Source organism: Lineus longissimus, chromosome 4, assembly GCF_910592395.1.
Source record: "Lineus longissimus chromosome 4, tnLinLong1.2, whole genome shotgun sequence".
NCBI lineage: Eukaryota > Metazoa > Nemertea > Pilidiophora > Heteronemertea > Lineidae > Lineus > Lineus longissimus.
Genome location: NC_088311.1, coordinates 6,539,130 through 6,560,886, shown reverse-complemented (window position 1 = coordinate 6,560,886; position 21,757 = coordinate 6,539,130). Strand labels below are relative to the sequence as shown.

The following is a 21,757-nucleotide window of genomic DNA, read 5'->3' as shown; positions in this document are numbered from 1 at the left end:
TAGTCTAAAGAGGTCATTTTTACAGTCATACATGTCTTGTTGTATGATTTGTAGAAGTTGGTCTGCAGCACCATCAGTGGCAACTAATTTCGTGACCTTGCTAGAAAACTAGTGACTTTATGTTGACTATCAAGGAAAGCAGATAAATATTTCATGTTTTAATGACGACTGAGGTGGTATTCATGTATTTCGATTCGATGTCAATCATGTAGATAAAGGCTTGGCTGGTAATGTAATTGTTCACTGAACAGAAGGTCCTTGGCCTGTTTTTTAGGCCTGGCAACAGGAATTTGAATGTAACTACATGCATGACAATCAGCTGACTTGCTGAATAGTTATGAAACTTGAAGCATGTATACCAGTAACGTTTTTTTGTACTTTAGGCACTCATACAAAGAGAATCTTGTCTTTTAGAAATGAAGATATGCTCACTTTTTAGAGCATCTAAATACCAGTACCAGTAGATTTCTCAAGCCGCTCAGACCATAAGTGATTTACAATTGGATTTGAAATAATGATAAATGTTAAAAGGGCCAATTTTGTTAGCTCTGCAATCAAAATAAAATTTGGTGTAAAATTGGGATTTGACTGCAACAGTCATGACAGTCTGTAGAACTGTCAGTGTCACAGTGAACCTTTGACTTGTTGCTGCCTGTCCTTCCTACATTCACGACATATGAATAATGCTACTGTAACTGTACTCGAGTGATTGTCCTATTTTCTTGCCTTGCCCTGCCAAAATCAACTTTATCTTTGAATTGAGTGTACAACTCACACTATTGACTTTTTTTTTTTAATTGTGTTTTTCCATTCTCCAGACATGTGCAGGTAAGTGAATGGTAATGAATTATACCCGCAGGCATCCATGTACTACATGTACTAAAGAGCCATTGGTTATTTTTTTAATTGTTTTGAAAAAAAAATTAGGCCTAAAAAAGTATCCAAAAAATGAAGATTTCACCATATGGTCACATGTTGGTATAATGGGTGCTGGATGACTATTTTTGAGATGAGCTGTCACGCTAAGTCTAATGAAAGGTGTTTTTACATAGGCGTATCAGTGTTTTTGTAATATACATGTATAATAAAATATTTTTCTAGACACAATCAGTAAAAGCTTCTCTGCTCCTTTTTTTCCTTCAGAACATGGCATTGACGAGGAATGTTTTCATCTCTTGGACGAGGATACTTTGAAGGAGTTAATTCCAAGGATTGGAACACGACTTCGATTCAAACAGAAGCTGTTATTGAACAGGAATGCTGTATCGGTAAGATGTGAGATTCATCTTAATTCTGCAAGAGTTTAAAGGAAAGGTCAAGGATAATTCAGTAGTAATGGAGCAGTCCAGGCAGTTCATGTGTTTTGTTTGTTCCAAAAACATTAAAGGGGACTTCCACTCCTTGTTCTTTCATTTGAGGACCATTCATGCAATAACCTATGCTGGAAATTATTTTGTTTGTGCACAGAATGGATGCCAACGGACCTTTCAGTCTGTTTGGCCTTACAAAAGGCATTTGATAAAACATGTTCTTGAACAAGACAGCAACAATGATACATTTATAAATGATGTGCCCGGAGAGGTGTTTGATTATAATAGTGAAAATGAAGACATGATGCATTCTGGAGATGATGTTGAAATTGATGGTGTAAATGATTTTACAGGACAAAGTCGTCATGCTGAGCTTGATGTTATGTCAATAGCTTCATCGTTCATTAGTAAACTGAAGGCCAAGGCAAACCTGCCTCTCTCTACGTTGAACACTGTCATTGAATGCACTTCCGAAATGTTTTCTGAAATTATTGAAGCATTGAAAGAGAAAACGAAGAAGGTAGTGGAAGACCTCGGGAATGGGATGAGGAATGATGATGATTTGGCAGACCTAATGAATGATTTTGAAGAGAGTCGGAGACCTTTTACCGGTTTAGAAACTGGATGGCTTCAAAACAAATATTTTTTAAACCTCGGCACTTTCATTCCTCCAGTTTCTGTTCCGCTTGGAGTTGCCTTTAATCCCCAGCCAGACCCTCATTCTGGTGTTGTCCTCCAACGCCAAAAGCGTGACACATTTGAGTATGTGCCTATCAGAGACCTGTTGCTAGAAGTCCTTGATGCTGATTTGCTGGATGCTATCCGACAGTACAAGACCAGGGAACATGAGCCTGGGATTCTTGAAGATTTTAAAGATGGCAGTTACTACAAATCCAACCCAGCCCTGTGCGATCCTGAGACCATAAATATTTTACTGTATTTTGATGAGTTAGAAACTACAAACCCTTTTTCTCCCAAAGCTGGCACCCATAAACTGGGTTTGTTCTACTTCACTCTGAAAGATGTTCACTCAGTACACCAGTCCAGTTTAAAGAATATGTTCTTGCTTGCTGTTGCCCTCTCAAAAGACATAAAGCATTATGGTTTTAATGCAATATTGAATCCAATTGTAGATGATCTGAAAGTGCTAGAATCTGAGGGTTTGTTGTGTGATGATGGAACAAAAGTGCGTGTGGTTTTAGGCCAGACAACAGGTGATAACTTGGGGTTGCATGGCATGCTAGGTTTTGCTGAGGGATTTACAGCTAACTTTCCTTGCCGCAGATGTTCGATGCCGAGAGATGATGCTCACACTGCAACTGCTGAAGACGACTCCCTGATTAGGACAGTTGAGACATATGATAGAGACATAGCCGTTGATGATGTTAGTAGAACCGGAGTAAAGAGGATGTGTCCGCTGAATGACTTAGTAGGATATCATGTCACTGATAACCATGTCTTTGACATTATGCATGACATTCTTGAGGGGGTTGGCCTAATAGAGGTAAAACTGGTCTTGAAGGCGATCATCACTGAAGGTGTGCTCACTCTCGATGTGATCAACGACCGAATAGTGTCATTTGATTATGGATTTCCTGAGTCGTCAAACAAACCCTCTGTGATAACTGAGCAAAGCCTGAATCGTTCAACTTCTGCAACTGGTCAAAAAGCAGAGCAGGCCTATTTTCTAATCAGGCATCTCCTGATTCTCATTGGCGACCTTGTTCCTGAAGATACATGTAATGATCACCTGCAAGTCATACGTCTCCTGCTTTCCTGCATGGACATCATCTTTGCCCCAAAAGTGAGTGAAGAAGAGACCTACTACCTCCAGCGACTAATTCAAGAACACCATGACCATTTCCTCACAACCTTCCCAGACAATCACCTCCTTCCAAAGCACCATCATATGTTACATTACCCTGCAGTAATCCGAGCCATTGGACCTCTTAAACACTTTTCATCAATGCGATTTGAGGGAAAACATGCATTCTTCAAGCAAGTTGCCCAAGTTACCTGCAACTTTAAAAATATTTGTAAAACCATGGCCAGACGCCATCAGATGACGTTGTCTGATGCCCTCATGAGGAAGGAGCTTTTCGAGTTCAAGCCATTGGAAAGTGGGAAGGGTTTGCTCCAGCCCCTGGATCACTTTGAGCCCCATCACAGTCTAATAGCAGAGGCAATTGGCTGTCCTGTTGACTCTGAAGTCTTTTCTGCTAAATTCGCTAGGTACCATGGCATAGAGTACAGAGCCAACGAGATGGTTTCTGTGGACTGTGATAAGGAATCAGGAAATCCTCTCTATGGAAAAATAGAGCAGGTATTCATTGATGACCAGACTCTAGTATATTTGTTGATTCAAGTCTGGGAAACCCTGTGGTTTGAAGACAGATATCATGCCTATGCTGTTCGGGAAGGAGACGAATTTCTGTGCATCACAGTCAATGAATTGCTTGACCATCACCCCTTTCACCTCATCAAGTCGTTTGATGAACATGACAGTTTGCGTTACATTGTTCCGAGGCATAGATAAGTTGGTATGTTCAGAGATTTTAGTCATTAGTGTGTACTTGCGAGAAAAAAAATTCGAAAATACAAGAACAATTTATCACATTGAAGGTGTGAAGTATTGAAGTGAAATGCAAAGTTTTCTGAAGTTATTGTATGTTATTGTACCTTTAAATTTATTTTCAGGATGCATCTCCACCAACCGATATGACTGGCACCAGCGATGACACAGAAAATGATAACATACACGTCCCAATAGAATCTAGCTCAACTTCAGTTCCCAGTGGCAGTAAAATATGTGCACATTCAGTATCAACTAAGGTGAATATTTTTATTTCAATTCAATCATGGAGGTATAATGTACTGCTTCAAGGTTCATTCTTCAATTGATACACATAATTTGCCATGAGAAGTTGCGTATGGGTAACATTATAAATTGAACAGGTCAGCATTTCCAACTGTCCAATCAACAAATTATGTCAGTTTTGTTTAAATGACTTATGTATTTATTACAGACAAATTTCATCATCATTATAAGATGTATATTTTCAATTAAGAAGAGCTTTGCCATCTTTATTGCAGTTTCATGATTTTAAGACTTTCCTATGCAGCCAGAATGGTGGTAGATCTTTGTTAGCGGATGTACAGAAGCTTGGGTTCGCCCCAACAGTGTTGAGGAAAAGACTTGTGAAAATAGCAACTGGTTTTTTATTTGAAAAATGCGGAAAATTGTACGTATCCTTAAAAAAATGTGTATGTGTATGTGTTTGCTTGATTTGGCTAGGCCAGCAGCCGCAGCACTTGTTATTTCGAAACTTTGTTATTTCGAAAACTGATATTAGGGGGGGGTTCTTAAAGTGATTTTAGAGAACATACTACCAAGGATGTATACATCCTTGATACTACATTTATTTTTTAGTGTATCAGTGTGAATCATCTCCTTACTAATAAGTATAAGTAGTGTGTTGGTGTATTGCATTTACATGTAAGGAGTGAAATTCGTGTGCTTAATTTCCAGTCCCAAAACAGAGGACAAGGAGGAACTTGCCATTGCGATTATCACAGTCATACCGTGTCTGAGGAATCCGAATGGACAGGGCTTTGTAAGTATGACAGAGAGGCACAACCAAACAATTCCTTGATCACAAGGTGTCATGGTTTCTATGTAAAACTAAGTTTGCTAGTTTTCTTCGCAGCACCAGCGGTTCTTGATATCACAGCCGAGGAGCGCCTGGGGAGGAGAAAAAATGTGTCCGCAGAAGTATCAGCATGAAGCCATTTTTTTTCTTCATCATCTTTCAGGAAGCATTTTACCAAAGGGTTCGAGGTGGTCGACCTGCAAAGGGCTTTATCAATGACCGTATATACAATGTTCACAAAGAGGAGGCAAAACTGAAGATGGTTAAGAAAAGGGTCCAATTACCTGAAACAGTCCCTGCTGAAGAGGTGTTGTCTGTTGCAGGTAATCACAATAATATTGCCCAAGGCTTTGATATTTGAGACCTGTTTGTGGGTTAATGTAGAAAAGTTGTTTTAGATCACCATCACACCTCGTTCGGTTGGTGGTGCTAGTCACTGAGATCTACATGTACCTAAGGTGTACATGAGGGATACATGTCCTGATTTAATCAAGTCAATATGGGGTGATTAGGAGCCTCACAATCAGTGGTTAACATTGCTAGTAAAAGTGCAGTTAGGCCATAGTTTCATCCAGGGTGATATCTGCTAGCCACTACACCAGAACAAATTTTTCTCAAACAATTATATTTGTGTTTTTTTATTCAAGTCTCTGTTTATCTTCATCAGAATGCCAGATTCTACCCGAAAAAGAGTATAAGGAAATGACAGCATGGCTGAAACACAACATTGAACCGGCATCCAAAGTTTCGGACCTGATGGCTAAAACCGCAACAAATCGTCACCGTGAGATCTGTGAGAACAAAGAGTTGAAAGCGAAGGATATTTTGGCATCATTTCCAAGGCTTTTGGAGAGAGGAATGGTATGTATGACTATGAGTCTAATGAGACATGTTGTTTCTTGCAGAGGTACTTGGCAGTGGGGTCTGTGGAGGCTATTCAACTTTTGTGGCAATGCTGAATATAGCTTTTTTCAAAAAGCACCATGCCAATGAAGAATTAGTTAAATCTTATTCGACCCCTTGTTTTAATAAATTTTGCATGTATCATTGCAGATTGAGCAGGATTTTAATGTTTTGTTCCAAACTGGCGACCAACTGGTTAAGAAGTGGGATGGCAACTTTGTCAAGAAAGTACTTCAGTATGTCACATGTGTCAAACCAGATTGGCGAAATATTGTGCCTGTAAAAACAGTCTTAAATGAAGGTACATGTGTATTACATTTAACATTCTTGGCCTTACGAGACTGAGCATCTGTCCACGTTTTCTTCGACAGTAACAGTCCATGCTGAATTCGAAGTCAGACTAGTAAGCAGCTGACTGTAAAGGCATGCAGGCTAAACCTGTACAAAAATGAATGTTTTTTTTGTGATATCAAAAGAAGAATGACTACCAAAGTTAAACTATGGAAATTATATTTTTTCACTCAATATCCTCTTATTTTCTATCATCCTCGAGTCGTTATCCAATCAGTCATTTGCCTCTCTGCAAACTTGTTTTCTATCCATTTTATGTCAAAAACTAATTGCATGCTTTTGCACAATTTAAGATGAAGAAAGTGTAGTCGCACTCCAGGTCCTGCCACTGATACTTCCTCCACGTCCCACAAAAGATGGGAAGAAGATGCATCGCCCTTCCTATTTGGAGTCATCTTTATCTTTTCTGCAGTTCAAACAGGTAAACACGAGAGCAGACATGTTGAGACGGATTGTATGTTGTAACTAGAGGAATGACAGTGTCTCTGCTACTGCTAGTAGTTGTACATGCACCTGTTTTTGCCATTGTGTGTTCTACCGTGCAGCCAGACCACGAATATGTCATCAATAAATCTGACGGACATAAGGGGCTTGTGGGTCTGAGGATGCAGAAGTCAGTTTCCCAATTAACCAAAAAAAAGTTGGCATAGGATGGGGCTATGGATGTGCCCATCGCTGTACCTGGTCATTATTTTTGTCACATCCATAAGACAACATCTGTCAAACATGAACATTATGGATAAAAGGAGAAAATCAAATGACAGAATTATATATTGTAGATGAGTCCGTCCTAGTTGGAAATGGGATGTGATATGAAGAAGCCTCATTACTTGGAAAAGACCACGCTTGATAGCAAACTGAAAGTTTTGGTCGGACAATCAGTACCATTGTCATCCTTTTAGCCAGAATGTATATGACACATTGTCACTGTTTCCAACACAGTCAGGTCAGAATCATACTGTTACATGATATTTTTCATTTAATTTTTTAGGTCACGACGAATATACCAGCCTTTCTACGGTCACTGCCCGCAGGCATTGTACAACCGTTTGTGCTGGCACTAGGGGAGAGGACCGCACCGACACAGGCTTTTGTCATTGTTGAGAGGAATGCAATTGAGCAGACAACCCTTCTTAAAGCAGTTGACTGCTGCTTCAAACTTTTTTATGTTCTTGATGTTCAGTTTCCAGCACCGTGCCAGATTGTTTGGGAGTTCATACAGGACATTCTCTATCGGGTTGGAGCTAGGAAGGGACAAGAGATTAGCAAAAATGTTGCTATTCTGAGGCGATATTTTGATCAGTAAACTAGAATATGCTTTAATATTATGATAAAAATTTTATATAATTATAAATTTTTTAAAAAGTAGAAATTTTGATCAGGAGGGGGCGCAATGTGCCTTAGAATATTTTTCGTCAATTCAAATTCCCGCCCAATAACGTCATCTATCGACGAGGTTTACTATTCGCCAGGTATCAAAATGGCGGCTGCAGATCAATGCTTTCGGTGTTGATGTGGTAAGTAAAATATACCAATATACCAATATCCAGCTGTATCTTCGATGTTCATGACCATCGGGTGCATATGTTTTTATCAAAACGTCGAGTAGTGAGGGATCTTTTCAAATTTAATTGTTATTGTTTAACAAAGCAAAGAATCTGTGATCCTTGATTGTGTTAATATGAAATGATAGAATAATTTTGTATGTAATGATTGTAAATTGTAAATTATAATGGAAACTTGTCGTGCTCCCAAGGAAGAGATAAATACACTCGTAATGGTGGCAAATCTTTTCATATAACAAATTTGTGTAAAGTAAGACTTGTAAATAGATACATTTGACAGAGGTTGCTCAGTTTGCAATACAACATGCAATTGGTAATGATGAGTCCTGCTTTTTAGAAAGACCAGTTCATGTTCATGTTTATAAGAATCTTTTTCTGTACAAAGAGAGAATTGTATGGATAGGGGTAGGGCAATCTCGCTATTTTTGTGCGACTCCTGTGCAGTCTGGGAGCAAGCTGGTATTTAATCAATTTGCTGTATCATAATCAAAATAATTTATTCAATAACATTTTCTGCTGTTTTTTTATGAATAAATTTGTTAATTATGCAAAAACTGCCTTCATCCATTATGTCATCTCTTTGATTTGATCATTTGATTTATAAGGTGCTTCTCAGCTTATGAATCTGATGGACAGGAAATGGACAAAACTGGCTATGTCATCATCGTCTTTGCCAAAACTAAAATGGCGGGAAGTATGGAGGATTAAACTGCACATCTCCAGTCTACTGAGAAAATTAGTTATTTTAGCTGATTTACTATTTTTGATAGTTAAAAAGTAGTAAACACAGAGGAAACAGCTGCACTCCAGCTTACTGACAAAATTAGTTATTACGTCAGATAAACTAACAAGTAGTTAAAAAAGTAGTAGAAAATAACTATATTAATGGTTGAAAATTTACTATTTTTCTTAGTTGTTTTTTTAACTATTTCAAATTAGTAAAAATAACTAATGTTTTAGTCGGTGCAATAGCAACTATCGAAATTAGTTAAAATTTACTAATAAATAGTTATTTTTACAACTTAATTTTAAGAGTGTATATCTGCCAATGGTTCAAGCAAAATCAATGTTTTGATCTCATAACAAAGTGGTAACAGTCAGTCATTTCTAAAACAAAGCTGGTAGTAATAACCCTAAAACTATATTGGCAGAGCTTGAACTCGAGTAGCAGCAGGGAGAACCAGCTCTCAAACTCAAAGCCAGGAGGTAACAAGTTCAAACCTGCGAGCTTTGCCATTTGACACAGAAGCACAGCAACAAAAGCTTATAATCGTAACAATCTCAACTCGTTCGACACTATCCATATTTTATACATTTTTTATTACAATGAATAGGAATGCTAAACCGGTGCAAAAATCTCTGCAATGTGTCTAGTCTTTGTACTTCACAAGTATAAATACGTTTGAACACCAATTTCAATGAATCGGTACAAATATTCAGCTAGAGAAAAAACTATGTGTTAGCGCTGTGCATTCGTTATGAAAAGGCTGATCTAAAACTGTTCAAACATAATCCCGAAATTCATTTCTGAAAAAAGTTGTTGTCAATGTGACATGGAAACATTCACGAATTTATGGAAAAACCGTTTGAAAGCATGCATCTCTATTGTTCGTAACGAAACAATTTGTGAAACTCACAAAAAAATTACTCGGTATCCAGTTCTATTTATATATCAATAGCATCAATAGCAGGCTTACACAACAATCCACCATTCTCGCTGGGGACTGTATCTATTGTCAGACTTCACCAGAATCTTTAACCAATATCCAATAGTAACATTTTTCAATGAAATGATGGAGACCAGAGTTGGAACTGCCTACACACTGACTGCTGTTTATTTGCCGGAACCTTATCTGGTTGAAGTCCCTGAAGTGACTTGGATGGGATGCTGGTACAGTACAGGTTAATTTCCAATCAAGACTGGTACCTTCTGTACTCCTGGGCAGAGAGAAGCAACATGGGATGAGGTGTCCAGCTCAAGGACATGCACAGTTGTGATCCTTTGCAGGACACAGCGTTGGCACTCCAACTGCTGATCTTCTTATCATATAGACTAGAGCCCTCTTCAACCACCACAGTCTAATCCTCAACAGTTTGGTGGGAATATCCTCAAACTTTCAACAAGTTTTTAAACCTTGGTTGACCATTGCAAAATGTTGGTGTCTGGGGATGAACGCTGCTTGAATAGGATATTCTGATATGAACATGATGAAGAGAGGTTAAGATTAGACAGATGGAATATGTGTACACAGATATATACATGGTCTACTCCTTGATACTTGATCGATAGACACACTGAAGGGGAAGGATTAAACAACTCCAATACTACAGTATGGAGGCCATGCACCATAAACACCGGATTTTCAAACTTTAATGGCCACTTTTTATGGCACAGCGGCATTCGTGTTTCCTTTGCAGACTAATTACTGCTCTGGTTATAGAATAACTTTTGAAGGAGATGAGAATTCAGTAGTCTCGGTTGCATTCAAATGACTTTGACTTGAGTCAGTTGGTTGTTATATAAGATGATGATATCGTGACATATTCTGAAGTTGCAAATTGTTAATTCCAAAGTGATGAGGGATTATCTTTATTCTCTTATTGCTCAATAAATCATGAGGGAGCAAGGTCAAGATTAAGACGATGGGAAGCGAAGGCCGTCAAATGATGATGGGAGCTTTCCAGATAAGCTACACATTACCTAACAAGGAGAAATGAGACAGTTTTTGACGAGAGAAAAAAACACCAGCAATTGGCCTAGTCTGATAGCCTCAGAAACCTTGACTTAGGCTACACCAAAGATGGGTAAAAGGAGAACATAAAAAATAGCATCCATGAAAGATGATACCTTCAGTTTTTTACAAACTTTCAGATGAAGATTGAAATAAAGACACCAACCAGCATCCACAGATCCAAACCCAGACTAAGAGCATAAGGCCCTATAAACCCCATCAACAGAAGACCTTCTCTTGGCTGTGATCAGGGACTGTATTCCCATAATTCTAATTCTTTGATATGACAAATATGATTATGGTCAAGTTGGTACTGTAACCTTGGTATTATAGAAATCGTCAAATCCTATAGTGAAAGACATCAGAGAACATTACTCGTATACTCATCTCAAAAATCGCGAACATCAAGTACGAGGGTGGCAAATCCATTACTAGATGTGAAAGTGGGCACATATTTATAGATAGGAACCTTTCTATCTGATGCTTTGTTGACTCGACCACTGAAGAATGCCTACTCAAGATATAAGTTTCATCACGAGATGGATTCACATGGAAAAATCACCAATTGTGTGCCTGCTTGGGTAAGAACTGCCCAAAGCTTTCAGGTGATTATACACGTCAATGACTTGGTGAAGTATATGAAGGCGTTGACTTCGACATGGGATGGCATGTCGTAAGTTTAGCCTTAATGAAGCTGAAACAGCAATTGTGACCTTTTGTACTGAAGGTCATCTTGGGTGTAACGCCCGGTATTTTAATTTCTTCTCTACTGAAAATAGTCGACAGCATTTGTCTTTTGCAAACACTGGGAAGGCATTTCTGTCTTGTTATATATGCCAAGAACTATTTGAGCAATCAGGTTAGATTCTTCGCTGAGGCTATATAACGTGACCGTTAACTATTTCTTGATGGTGATTTTTACATCAGAGTTGGTCACACATGCCCAGTTACGAAAAAAAAAGTGACTTCATTTGAAGAATGTCATGAAGACATTTTGACTTCGCAATCAGCTCGCCAACCATGTCAACTTATCCTTATTGGAAAGAGGCAAACTTGGGAGTGATTTCCCACAAGCTTGAATTTTGCTTTAAGAAGCCTCTCCTTACCAGTTTCTAGGGCGTCAATGAATCTTTATGAGGGAATTCATCCGTTTCACTGAACTTTCCATGAAAATAATGTGGTCGACAGTATATCGTCAGATTCGTTCAGAGTCCAAGCGAATGGTACCAACAGGAAAGTCACGCAAGGTGACTTTCTTAGCACTTTATGAGGAATCAATACCAGGATCAATGAGGCAATTAGCATAACATACTCTCAGTTTTCTGATCAGGTATGTAATTAAGGCGATAATGAATGAGCAGGTTGTCCCTGGTGGGCATTCAAAAGATGCAGCAGAGATCATCAATAACCTGACCGCTCAAAAAGGTATTCATCCCCATTATTTTACAAGATCAGGGGAGAAGTTGAGTGACAATTACCACAGCATCGAGACACCAATGTTTTCAATTTGAACAGAAGCCTAAAAGTTGAAATATTTACAATTTCTTGAAGAAAGAGGATTGGGAAGGTTTTTTAACCACTTCACTATTGGAAGTTCCATAAGTTATTCAGATGACTTTCTTCAGTGTCATTCAGGATAATAACAGCAGAGTATGACCGGTCATACACTGCTGATAATAATATAATGCCAATAAGCATTGCATAAGGACACTCTGGACCAAAATATTGGTCCATCATAGTGAAGTGGTTAACCCACTGCTAATGTGATGCGGCCAAGATGGAGATATCTAGCACCATATTTGAAACATTTGAACCATCAACACTACAATCCCTCTTAAAAAACATCTTACTTTATCAGTGGGGAGGGATTATTCAACTATTACACATATTAGGCCTACCTGAGAAGGTCTGATCATTTGTACCAATGATAAATTGAAGGCCCCCAGACCGATAAAGGAGCCGGATGTCACGATCAATAGGGGTGTGTTATCTTGGCTTATAACTGAGACCATACAAATCATGCTCATCAAACCGATACCCAATATTGCTAACGAGATAATTAACAATCTACAAAGTAATTAGATTAATGTACTTACCATCACTCAGTGTCTTCCTGACCAAAGCCAATAACAGGGGGGTGATGATCAGCAGTGAGGGCTTCATTTTGGCAGACAAATGGCAACTATACGTCAAATATCTTACCTAAAATAAACACAGGAGGAAAGACGGTGAAAACATGGACAGGCGACAAATATTTTACAGTCTAATCAAACCTTAGCCTGGAATGTTGAACTGATGTGATCCTTGAATCCACCTTGGTACGATCCGATTATCTGTATCCAAGTCACAGATAGGGTTAATCTGGAAACCTGATGATAAGTCAGATTTCTTGTTTCAATATCTTCCTCAAATGTGATTAAGATGTTCCTCGGTTAGAAAATAGGACGTAGGTACGACAGTGTAGAGCGTTAGGTTATCACAGTAGTATTAAACGTTATCACACATTACAGATTCTGTACATTTCCATGTGAACTCAGTAAGCGAAGTAACAAGTAACCGGTATTGAATGAAGTTATCCAAGTGAGCCTGAGAAACGTTGACAATCACAACTCCACATAGCAGTCTAAATCCATGAATAACAGATTCCAGTCGTTATTTGACGAACAAACGTTGGAATGAAATAATAAAGTTGTTCAACATAGGAGTTGTCTTTACTCAGAACGAGCAATGTATGTGCTACACAGAGCAGAAAACCTATGAATATTAATCAGAGAGCACGCTCAACCAATAGCAACAGCTCGTAATGGGCATCTCTGGCCGACTCAGTCTTCCGGCGTAGGCAAAGCATGTTGCAGAGTGTATTGAACGACAGTCGCATAATACTTCATACCAAATACTAATGAAATAATAATTTCCACGACTGAGTTTCCGATGGGCAGAAACAACAGTTTTGAGAACGCTGGAGTTGTGAACCTCGTTAAGAAAACTGTTATCGTGATGTTTTCGTAGTATTGTTAGCGACTGCTTGAGACCCTGAGGACGCCATGTGCGTGGATGCTAAATTCAACGTTACAAACTCATCGGTTTCTATGAGACATTCAATTGTGTCACAGAACTTTGGTGGAAGGAATATTGGATGAAAGAGATTGCATCACACATGACATTAGGTAGGTGTTGCGTTTACTTTTTTATCTTGCCGTTTTAAAAGTTGTTTTATGTATAAATAGTATCTTTCAAAACCACATGGTCAAGACAAGAGTTATAAAATCGCAAAGGTACTATTTGGCACAATCTTAAACATTAGTATCTGTCAATTTTCATGGTCAGTAAAGTTTATCCTTTTATCCACAGTGGTGGCTTTTTACATGTAGTTGAGTGGTGGTTGGGCCAATTAGCATTGATAGATGGATACCTAACGGTCAAAACAGAAGCATCCAAGAAATTAAAATCAATGATTTTTTGTGAATGAGATGCACAACAATCATTTATTTAAGAGAGCAATTCATTACTCAATTTAAATCGATATGGGACTGAAAATAATGTTTTTCTTAAATTTTAAGAACAAAATTTTGTGCTACCATTCATAGATGATTTGTGAATCTTCAATCTATGAGCCAGGCCCTGAAAACAAATTGGGCACGAGAAATGGGATCATCTTTGTTACTCGATACAGTCCAAAATGTACTAAGTACAATTGTAGCTGAAATAAGGACGACGTATGTACCACATCTGCTGTAAATATATCAGCATTCCCTCAAAAGGAGCGTCAAAGCATAAAATCAGCGTGTCTTTGGGCATCTGTCTAAAATCCCTTTTCACACCCTTCTTGTAAAGCATGACTGCTTCCCTTATAATAGTCACAGGTGTACGAGTTCTCAGCTGCAGCAACCCAGTGGAGACCTTTATAGAAATATCTTGCCAGATTTACCTAGGGTCTCACCAAAATTTACAAATGTAGTCAATTTTTTTTGTGCATCATCTTCTTTTCATATAGTCTGTATGCAGATCTGTAAGAGCTGTAATTTCAAAATCACTAAAAAATCCATGACAGAAAAAACACAAATATGGGTTGTTGACTGAAAATAATGCCAGAAGCATATATATCGATCAATTCAGTCACAGATGGGGTGGATGCGTCAAGATATTCTATGTTTGGAGGTTATGAAAACATCTGCTTGCAATTTTGAACTGTGTGTACATGTTGGCTCAAATAAAAGTATACCCACCTTGAATTATCGATCATATGTAAACTACTAAATTTTATTGTAAGTGTAGTATGTCATTAGAAAGGTATAGTTAAGGGTATCATTTAAAAGAGTAAATCCAGCTCTTTCTAATGACATACAACACTTAAAATAAAATTTAGTAGTTTAAATATATATAAGCGATCATTCAATGTGGGTATACTTTTTTTTGGAGACACCCTATATAGATCAGTGTTCACTGATCCTGCCTGAAGCCATTTCAACAATGTAACCCCATTTCATTGTTTTTTAATCATTTTGCTATCATATCAAATATTTTCAAACTATTGTTTTACAAAGCTGAATGGAGAACACACCATACATGTTGCAATACAAATAACAATTGCCCCTTTAAATATTAACATCGCAAAATGTTATAAAGCATTGATCTGATGGTAAATAGTCAAACTGGAAAAGAATTGTTTTAAAAGTTCTGCAGTTGAAGCCTACACGTTTCCAAGGTTTCAATATGCCTTTCCCTAACTTTTTGAAAGGGGTGAGAATTGAATGCACCTTTTTCAATTATCTAATGTGCTTTTTAGGCTTGCCAGGAGCGGGGTAGCGCTTTTAGGGATGGATGTGAACAATGTTTTCTGTATTCCATGAGTAAATAATTCACCTACGTGTGCATTTCTGACTATGGTTTTTTATATCAGAGCAACAATAGGAGGGATAAAAATCTTTGAGACTGCTTTTCTCACCATGTACATTTCTTCTTACATTGCTTTTCTTACATGTACAGCATTTTGACTCTTTCCCATATTTCGACTGAATATTAATCAACCTTCCCACCAAATCAAAAAAGTCAACCATGAAGCTGATTTTAAACTAATGAGACACATTTAATTACCTTCACCTTCTAATTAAAACTTCACTTATTCTCAGAACAAGTGCCACCCAAATGACACATGACGATTCCCTGACGTGCAAGTTGACAGAAAACGTGTGAACCTAGTTAGCACCAATGTGATTATCTTTTCTGTGATACTTCTTCCTCAATTCACTCGGGTGATCTTTGATCAATATGTTCATTATCAAATCAGCCCACCCAGCAAACTTCCAATTCGGAGGATCAGATGAATCTGTTGCAATTATGGGATATTTGTTGGATTGCATAAGGTTCCAAGTCACAACTCACATGGTAGGTGGGGTTGGGGTGGCTGATTGGGTGATTGGGTGAGATCAAAGGCGTTATCAATGAGGGGAAGCATCATTTTTAGGTGTGGGTATTTTATTCTAACTTGCATTGAATACATGTAGGAACTCCTTGCAGTATATCTTGAGGTCACTGCGATAGTTAAGAGGAGAAATTGAATTGCTGAAATTTCATAAAACCCTGTACTATATTTTCATGATTAGGCCCAATTTAATCAAAATCTATGCGGTGATGCAAACATGTATTTTACGTTCTATTTATGAACAGCCCAGTTCGAGGAGAAAACATGCGGTCAAGTAACTTGTATATTCAGGAAAGCAGCAACAGCAATTTCTTAAGTCACAGCATCACATTTTAACCCTACCCCAAAAATAATCCTACAATTGAACCACCCATCATAAACCATAGACATACACCATCGATAGCATCTAATTGTGTGTATGATGGTTTTATTACCTCCACAGAGTGGAGAATTATGCCAGCGCGGTGATGCGGGATGATGTCGTAGATAGTGGACGGCAAATATCGGGGACATCATTAACCAATAATCCTCGTCATCAGCGACTTACAGCAACGCCGTGATTTATAAGAAAATCTCACCACCCAATTAAACTGGTTAGTTGAACTCGGCGGCAGGCGAATAAGCCACCGCCAAAAGATCATCAACAATATGTGACAAGAGCGCTGCCTCAATAATTGATCTAAACTACCAGTGATGCCATGATATAATGACTGGCTTATGGCGCTAGCGCTGCCATTTGCCAACAGCCCACCGTCGCTGATTTGCTTCACTGATTGATGAGTATGAACATTGCCAAAAGGAAATCTATATGAATATTCACACGGTCTCATCCTATTTGTATGTTTATAAATTTATGGTTAGGGCACAAGTTGCTGCCGAAGGCGGTCAATTGACTGATCTCCGAGGATCTGATGGGGCAACAACTGTGCTAGTAGCCAGAATTGGAACAGGAAGATGCTTGCTTAAGTTATGCAATTTCTATACAGTGGAACCTCCCTTAACGGACATCTCTCAATCAAGGACACCAGTTTTGGTCGTTTCCATTCAATTTGACCTCTCTTATCAGGACACTTCTCTGTTAAGGATAGCACTTGTCAGTCCCAAGGGTGTCCTTAATAGAGAGGTTCTACTGTAAAATGACTTTATAATCCACATTTCAAAGACCATTCCATGATAATTGATATCAGAGAAAGATGGTAAAAAAACAGGGTACTGCCATTATACCTTCAAGTGTCATCGTCCATTTTCATCAAAAACATTTTAGGCCAGGTTCTGCCATTATTGGTCAACATTCGTGAAATAGATCTAAACAACCGCTGCTCTGTGTATCCCCAAATCTAAGGCACATCTTATTCCAACGGACGATGTTGTAAAAAAGTTATGCTGGTTCTGCTATTTCATATTCATAGCATAATTTGGGATGCACAGCCTACGGCTTGTATCACCTAACTTCATGCCAGGCTATTGGACACGACTTCCATGCACAGCAGAAACCAACTATGTCAAGAAGAGGAATGAGGGGACACATTTTTCTTGCATATCCAACATGCAATCAAAAATATATAAGGTGTTTTGATGCAATCCATTGACTTCTTCTCCAACTGCTTTTGAAAGTTAAATGACAACTTACTTTGCTGTCCACTGAACAGAAAAAAATTGGTAATTCCAGTTTTGAAAAAGAACATGTTCTGTCTACAGTTGCTTGCAACACATTCCAGTAATTAATTATGAAAAACAAAGCAATTATGAGACATTGTATCCAAATTGAAGAGTGCAGTCTCCAATTCAAAAGTTTTGAAAAACAGCATGATTTGTGAACAATAGTAAGTGATACATTCCAGTACTTATCAAATTAGACAAAACAATTTTAAGACATCCTATCCAAATTGAAGTGTGCTGTGTGCTAAAATTGTATTTTCAATATCAAGCATTTTAAATGTTGAGTGATGTAGTGAAGGTCACTTACAAAATTCCGATATAGCGCAATATCTGTAAATCCGAGTAGATTGATCTTGGCAAGAAGACACGTTCAAGGCTACGATCTCCCAAACTTCTTCAACGTTCTTGTGTCCGATATATTTTTTCTTCTACGTGACTGACCAGAATCCTTACACAATCTGGGGAATCAACACAAAATGCTCTTTTTCTCTATACTGGGTACTTGAATTCTACATTACTTCAGGCACTTGCAGCAACATTCAGAGAGAGAATCACCAAAAAAATTATATCAGACGACTTTCGCATTAAGATTTTTTTTCTGTTGCCCCATGAACAGCGATTAGACTAATACACCATGGGAGAGTGCACAACATGATTGATCAATATCGGTAAGACAAGATGAGATGTTTGCTGTGTAGTTTCCGCTAAGGATTAACCATTTCATTACACTTCAAAGACGTGTGTGAAAGAAGCTGTTTTTTGTTCGAGGGCAAATCTATTTGAGCAGAGAAATCTGTCACATCTAAAAGGCAACATAATCTCACCAAGCTACCAATAGATAGGTCTTCTCATCAGGCTGAGCTATGATATTTGGACATGGTTGTCTGAATATCAAAAGCAACAAAATTTGGATTGTCAGTATTGAGGAGATGCTCCTTTTATGAACTGAAAGAGCATGTACAACAGCAACTTTCAAGGTCTTTTGGTCAGATGGACAAGGTATTGTGACTTTTGGTGGCTTCTCAAGGTTCAGCCCCTACCTCTGGAAAAAAATTTCGCCTAAACTGATGCCTCAGGCAGAGACGAAGCACAAGAAACAGTTCAAAACTCTCTTCTCTGATCAATTCTTCGTGGAGGGGGGCATTTTGAGCTTAGTGCCACCACAGAAAGGTGTCCTCATAAGGGTGAACTTGTCTTACTGATTGATTGATGATGCACACTTGGGCTACTTCTTCAGGAGAGAATTTCCAAGGAGAGAGCTATGGAATATTGCCCCATGGGTACCTGTGTCACAGGAGACAAATTAGCCAAGGGGGCGACATCAAAATACTTGTTCTGCGTATTGCATGGCTAACCTTCTATGACACATTTGATCCGATGATAGCAAAGGCAAGGTGTTGTCCAGAGGTGGGTAAATTGCCGGCAGCAAATTATCGCAGAGCAACCTGTCAGGATGGCCTGGGAGCCAACTGTCATCATTGGAAGAAATAGCCAAAAAGATGTTGGCTTCAGGGTACTACTATTGACATGCGTCAATGCCTGTTCAAATGTCAATGTCTGTTCAAATGTCAAATGTCTGTTTATCAACTATTGGTTCTGAATTGTTTACCACGTTCAATACTACTCATGCCACTGCTATTCCCTCACCGTACTTGAGATCACGTTTTATTGATCTGTTTTTTCAAATCGTGCTTTATGTCAGATATCATAAACGGTCATATCCTGGTGCATATTGAACACTTGTAATTGACAATTAAAAAATCGATTTCTTCATTAATTAATGAGTAGCAATTATCAGAAAATGGTTTTGTGGTATGATTTATTGTCATATGCATGGAGTAGACATCAACCTTTTTACTCGTGATTGCCGGTTGAGTTTACTTTCCTCGATGATTACATGAATAGGACTTCGAGTGTTGGAGGTGAGGTCCACAGTATCTTCACTTGGGCTGGCCTTCTTCTTTGATATTGCACTCCTGTTGCCTCTCTGGTTGAGCTTTCACACAGATTTATAAAATCAAAACAGTTTGCCTTTCACAGAAAAAAAAAGAAATTGTTTACAGCTAAAAAGATGTTGAACCAACTTTATCATAGGTGAACATTAAAACGAGAAGGAGACTGCCTTTCTTATATCATCATCTGACATTCATAAATCTAAACATACTTAGAATGGGGGAGACATCACCGACATCTGACCTGCTCCGCCCCTTCAGTTCTCTCACCTCGAAGGGTTACGACCAAACTCCTATATCAAAGGAGTGTAAACAGCTTTGAGTGAACGATACACGTTTGAAGCGACGCAATGATACGTCAACGCTTTGAGTTTGGATCAAACATGACGGACAGGTATCTAAGAAACGGACAAGTTTACAATTGCGACATCATTAAAAACTTGTTCATTCCAAACCTGGGGATAGTAGCAACTCTAAAGCTGGAAAGCTTTGACTTCCATTATTTATTGTGTTGAGAACTTTTGCCAGATTGACTCGACAGCATTTGTCATCAGTTGACACGCCTAGCGCAAGCCTAAGTTCATTCCAAAGTCTGTCCGCCTGCACAAGGAAGCTCCTGCCACCAAACGTCCCAGGTGATACCTGGGGATCCTCAGGGACAGCTGTCTTCAGACTAGCTCAGAGATCCCCCGGGGTCGAAGGATGGGAGGAGCTTGGATGTAAGCAGGGGCAAGTCCATTTCTTGCTTTGTAGATGATCGAGTAGCATTGTCTTGAACTCTGATTGGTAACCACCTGATTGGTGGAGACTTCTCAGAATGGGGTAATATGTTCGCGTTTACTTGTCTTTGTCCCTGTATTCACTTGTGCGATGATTCTGCACCTTATGTAGCTTGCCAAGGACACAGTGGTCAGGGGTGCATACTTTCTTGAAGCTGCTCCAGCACAGTTAAAAGGAAGGAAAGAGAAGCTGTATGAAGTATCTTAAGTTTATTTGATAAATGATTTTTAAAATCATTACAAATTTTAAACAAATTGCAATAATGCAACCGAGCTGGCATGGAAACATACCACAACAGACATGATCTTTTCATGGGAGACCTGAAGATCTTCATCTGTTAAAGGATGAATGCCTGGAAAACATGATTCATAAAAAGAGAAGGATAAATTGAGTCAGTGTGATGGTCAGAGATTCAGGTGTCAAGTCATCTCATCATTTTAAGGAATCTCAATATAAATGCTGTGATCACGAAAGTAACTGTTGGACTAAATATTACATAATTTGACCGCAAGATCCATTGTAAATGAATTTTAGGCAATCAATTTTTAATGAATCAGGGAGACTCTGCTCATTTTTATACTTGGTCTTTGTCCAACTTTCAAGATCTTCACGTGGAAAGATCTCCTCGTTCAACCTTCCATCTCGAAGTTGATTGTTATGTCAGTCCCTTCAGCAAACACATGTAAATCTTCTAGTTGAACAATGTTCATAATCTTATAACCTGGACTAGTGAAGACCACTACTACAACCAAGAAGGTCTGGCATCTCAAACTGGTATAATTATGTATCGTATCGTACAATCACTTATGTTACAATACAACTCATATTTTCCCGGTATGATTTCTAACATCCCCACATGTGGTCGTCACTAGTTTCGTCCATAGACGTGTTATATGGGCCCATGCAGTCTACCCTGGATCTCATCAGCAGGTTGGCACACCACTAGAACTTGAGCCAACAAGAACATGATTTTAAAAGTTAGAAAGAACATAACTAATGAAACAACCATGGTTAGTCGAAAAGTTAAGACTATAAGCTAACTCGGCAAGAACAAGATCCTCATGTGAGATTTATGAGTTGTGCACACATTTATTTTGGTCAGTGATTTATCAGGATGGTGCTATTTGTATAGTAGCCCAAACCTGGCACTGGTGGAAAATTAAATCTCGGCTTGGATCAGGTGCTTGCATGTCAACTGTCATGTAGTATCTGACATAAAGAACTACCATCCACCGTAGAACATAAAAAGATACTTTTCAATATTCTCTGTTGCCATAATGCAGAAGGCTATATTAGCCAATCACCTATTGATACAACCCCTCAAGAATAGCATATTCATCAAATAACACTGTTTGGATATAAATGAATAATATACAATTATTGCTAGATAAACCGAGTCGTGCAACGAAGAGAAAGCAAGTGCAGACACGGGG

General features: G+C 38.5%; 3 protein-coding genes across 3 annotated transcripts in view; 2 read left to right on the top strand and 1 right to left on the bottom strand.

The window, feature by feature from the left end:
- Positions 1-21,757, bottom strand: part of LOC135487302 (tyrosine-protein phosphatase Lar-like) — a 294,416-nt gene that overhangs the window by 184,555 nt on the left and 88,104 nt on the right. The window contains exon 5 of the mRNA XM_064770915.1: positions 12,608-12,713. Within this exon, the coding sequence (XP_064626985.1) occupies positions 12,608-12,674 (67 nt within the window). The 5' untranslated portion in view covers positions 12,675-12,713. The remainder of the gene's footprint in view (positions 1-12,607; positions 12,714-21,757) is intronic.
- Positions 372-5,140, top strand: LOC135486591 (uncharacterized). Its single transcript, XM_064769509.1, has 4 exons — positions 372-4,142; positions 4,404-4,552; positions 4,840-4,924; positions 5,124-5,140. Exon 1 carries the CDS (start codon positions 1,336-1,338, stop codon positions 3,844-3,846), a length of 2,511 nt encoding a protein of 836 aa, XP_064625579.1. The 5' UTR covers positions 372-1,335; the 3' UTR covers positions 3,847-4,142; positions 4,404-4,552; positions 4,840-4,924; positions 5,124-5,140.
- On the top strand, positions 5,151-8,292 carry LOC135486590 (uncharacterized). The gene is made up of 5 exons (XM_064769508.1): positions 5,151-5,283; positions 5,628-5,821; positions 6,014-6,164; positions 6,508-6,635; positions 7,206-8,292. Exons 1-5 carry the CDS (start codon positions 5,220-5,222, stop codon positions 7,518-7,520), a joined length of 852 nt encoding a protein of 283 aa, XP_064625578.1. The 5' UTR covers positions 5,151-5,219; the 3' UTR covers positions 7,521-8,292.

Excerpts from the sequence above, each read along its gene's own strand:
- LOC135486591 (XM_064769509.1), top strand. The coding sequence starts at position 1,336 with ATGGAGCAGTCCAGGCAGTTCATGTGTTTTGTTTGTTCCAAAAACATT.
- LOC135486590 (XM_064769508.1), top strand. The coding sequence starts at position 5,220 with ATGGTTAAGAAAAGGGTCCAATTACCTGAAACAGTCCCTGCTGAAGAG. Across the intron at positions 6,165-6,507 it reads AAAAACAGTCTTAAATGAAG|ATGAAGAAAGTGTAGTCGCA; the intron begins GTACATGTGTAT and ends GCACAATTTAAG. Across the intron at positions 6,636-7,205 it reads CTTTTCTGCAGTTCAAACAG|GTCACGACGAATATACCAGC; the intron begins GTAAACACGAGA and ends TTAATTTTTTAG.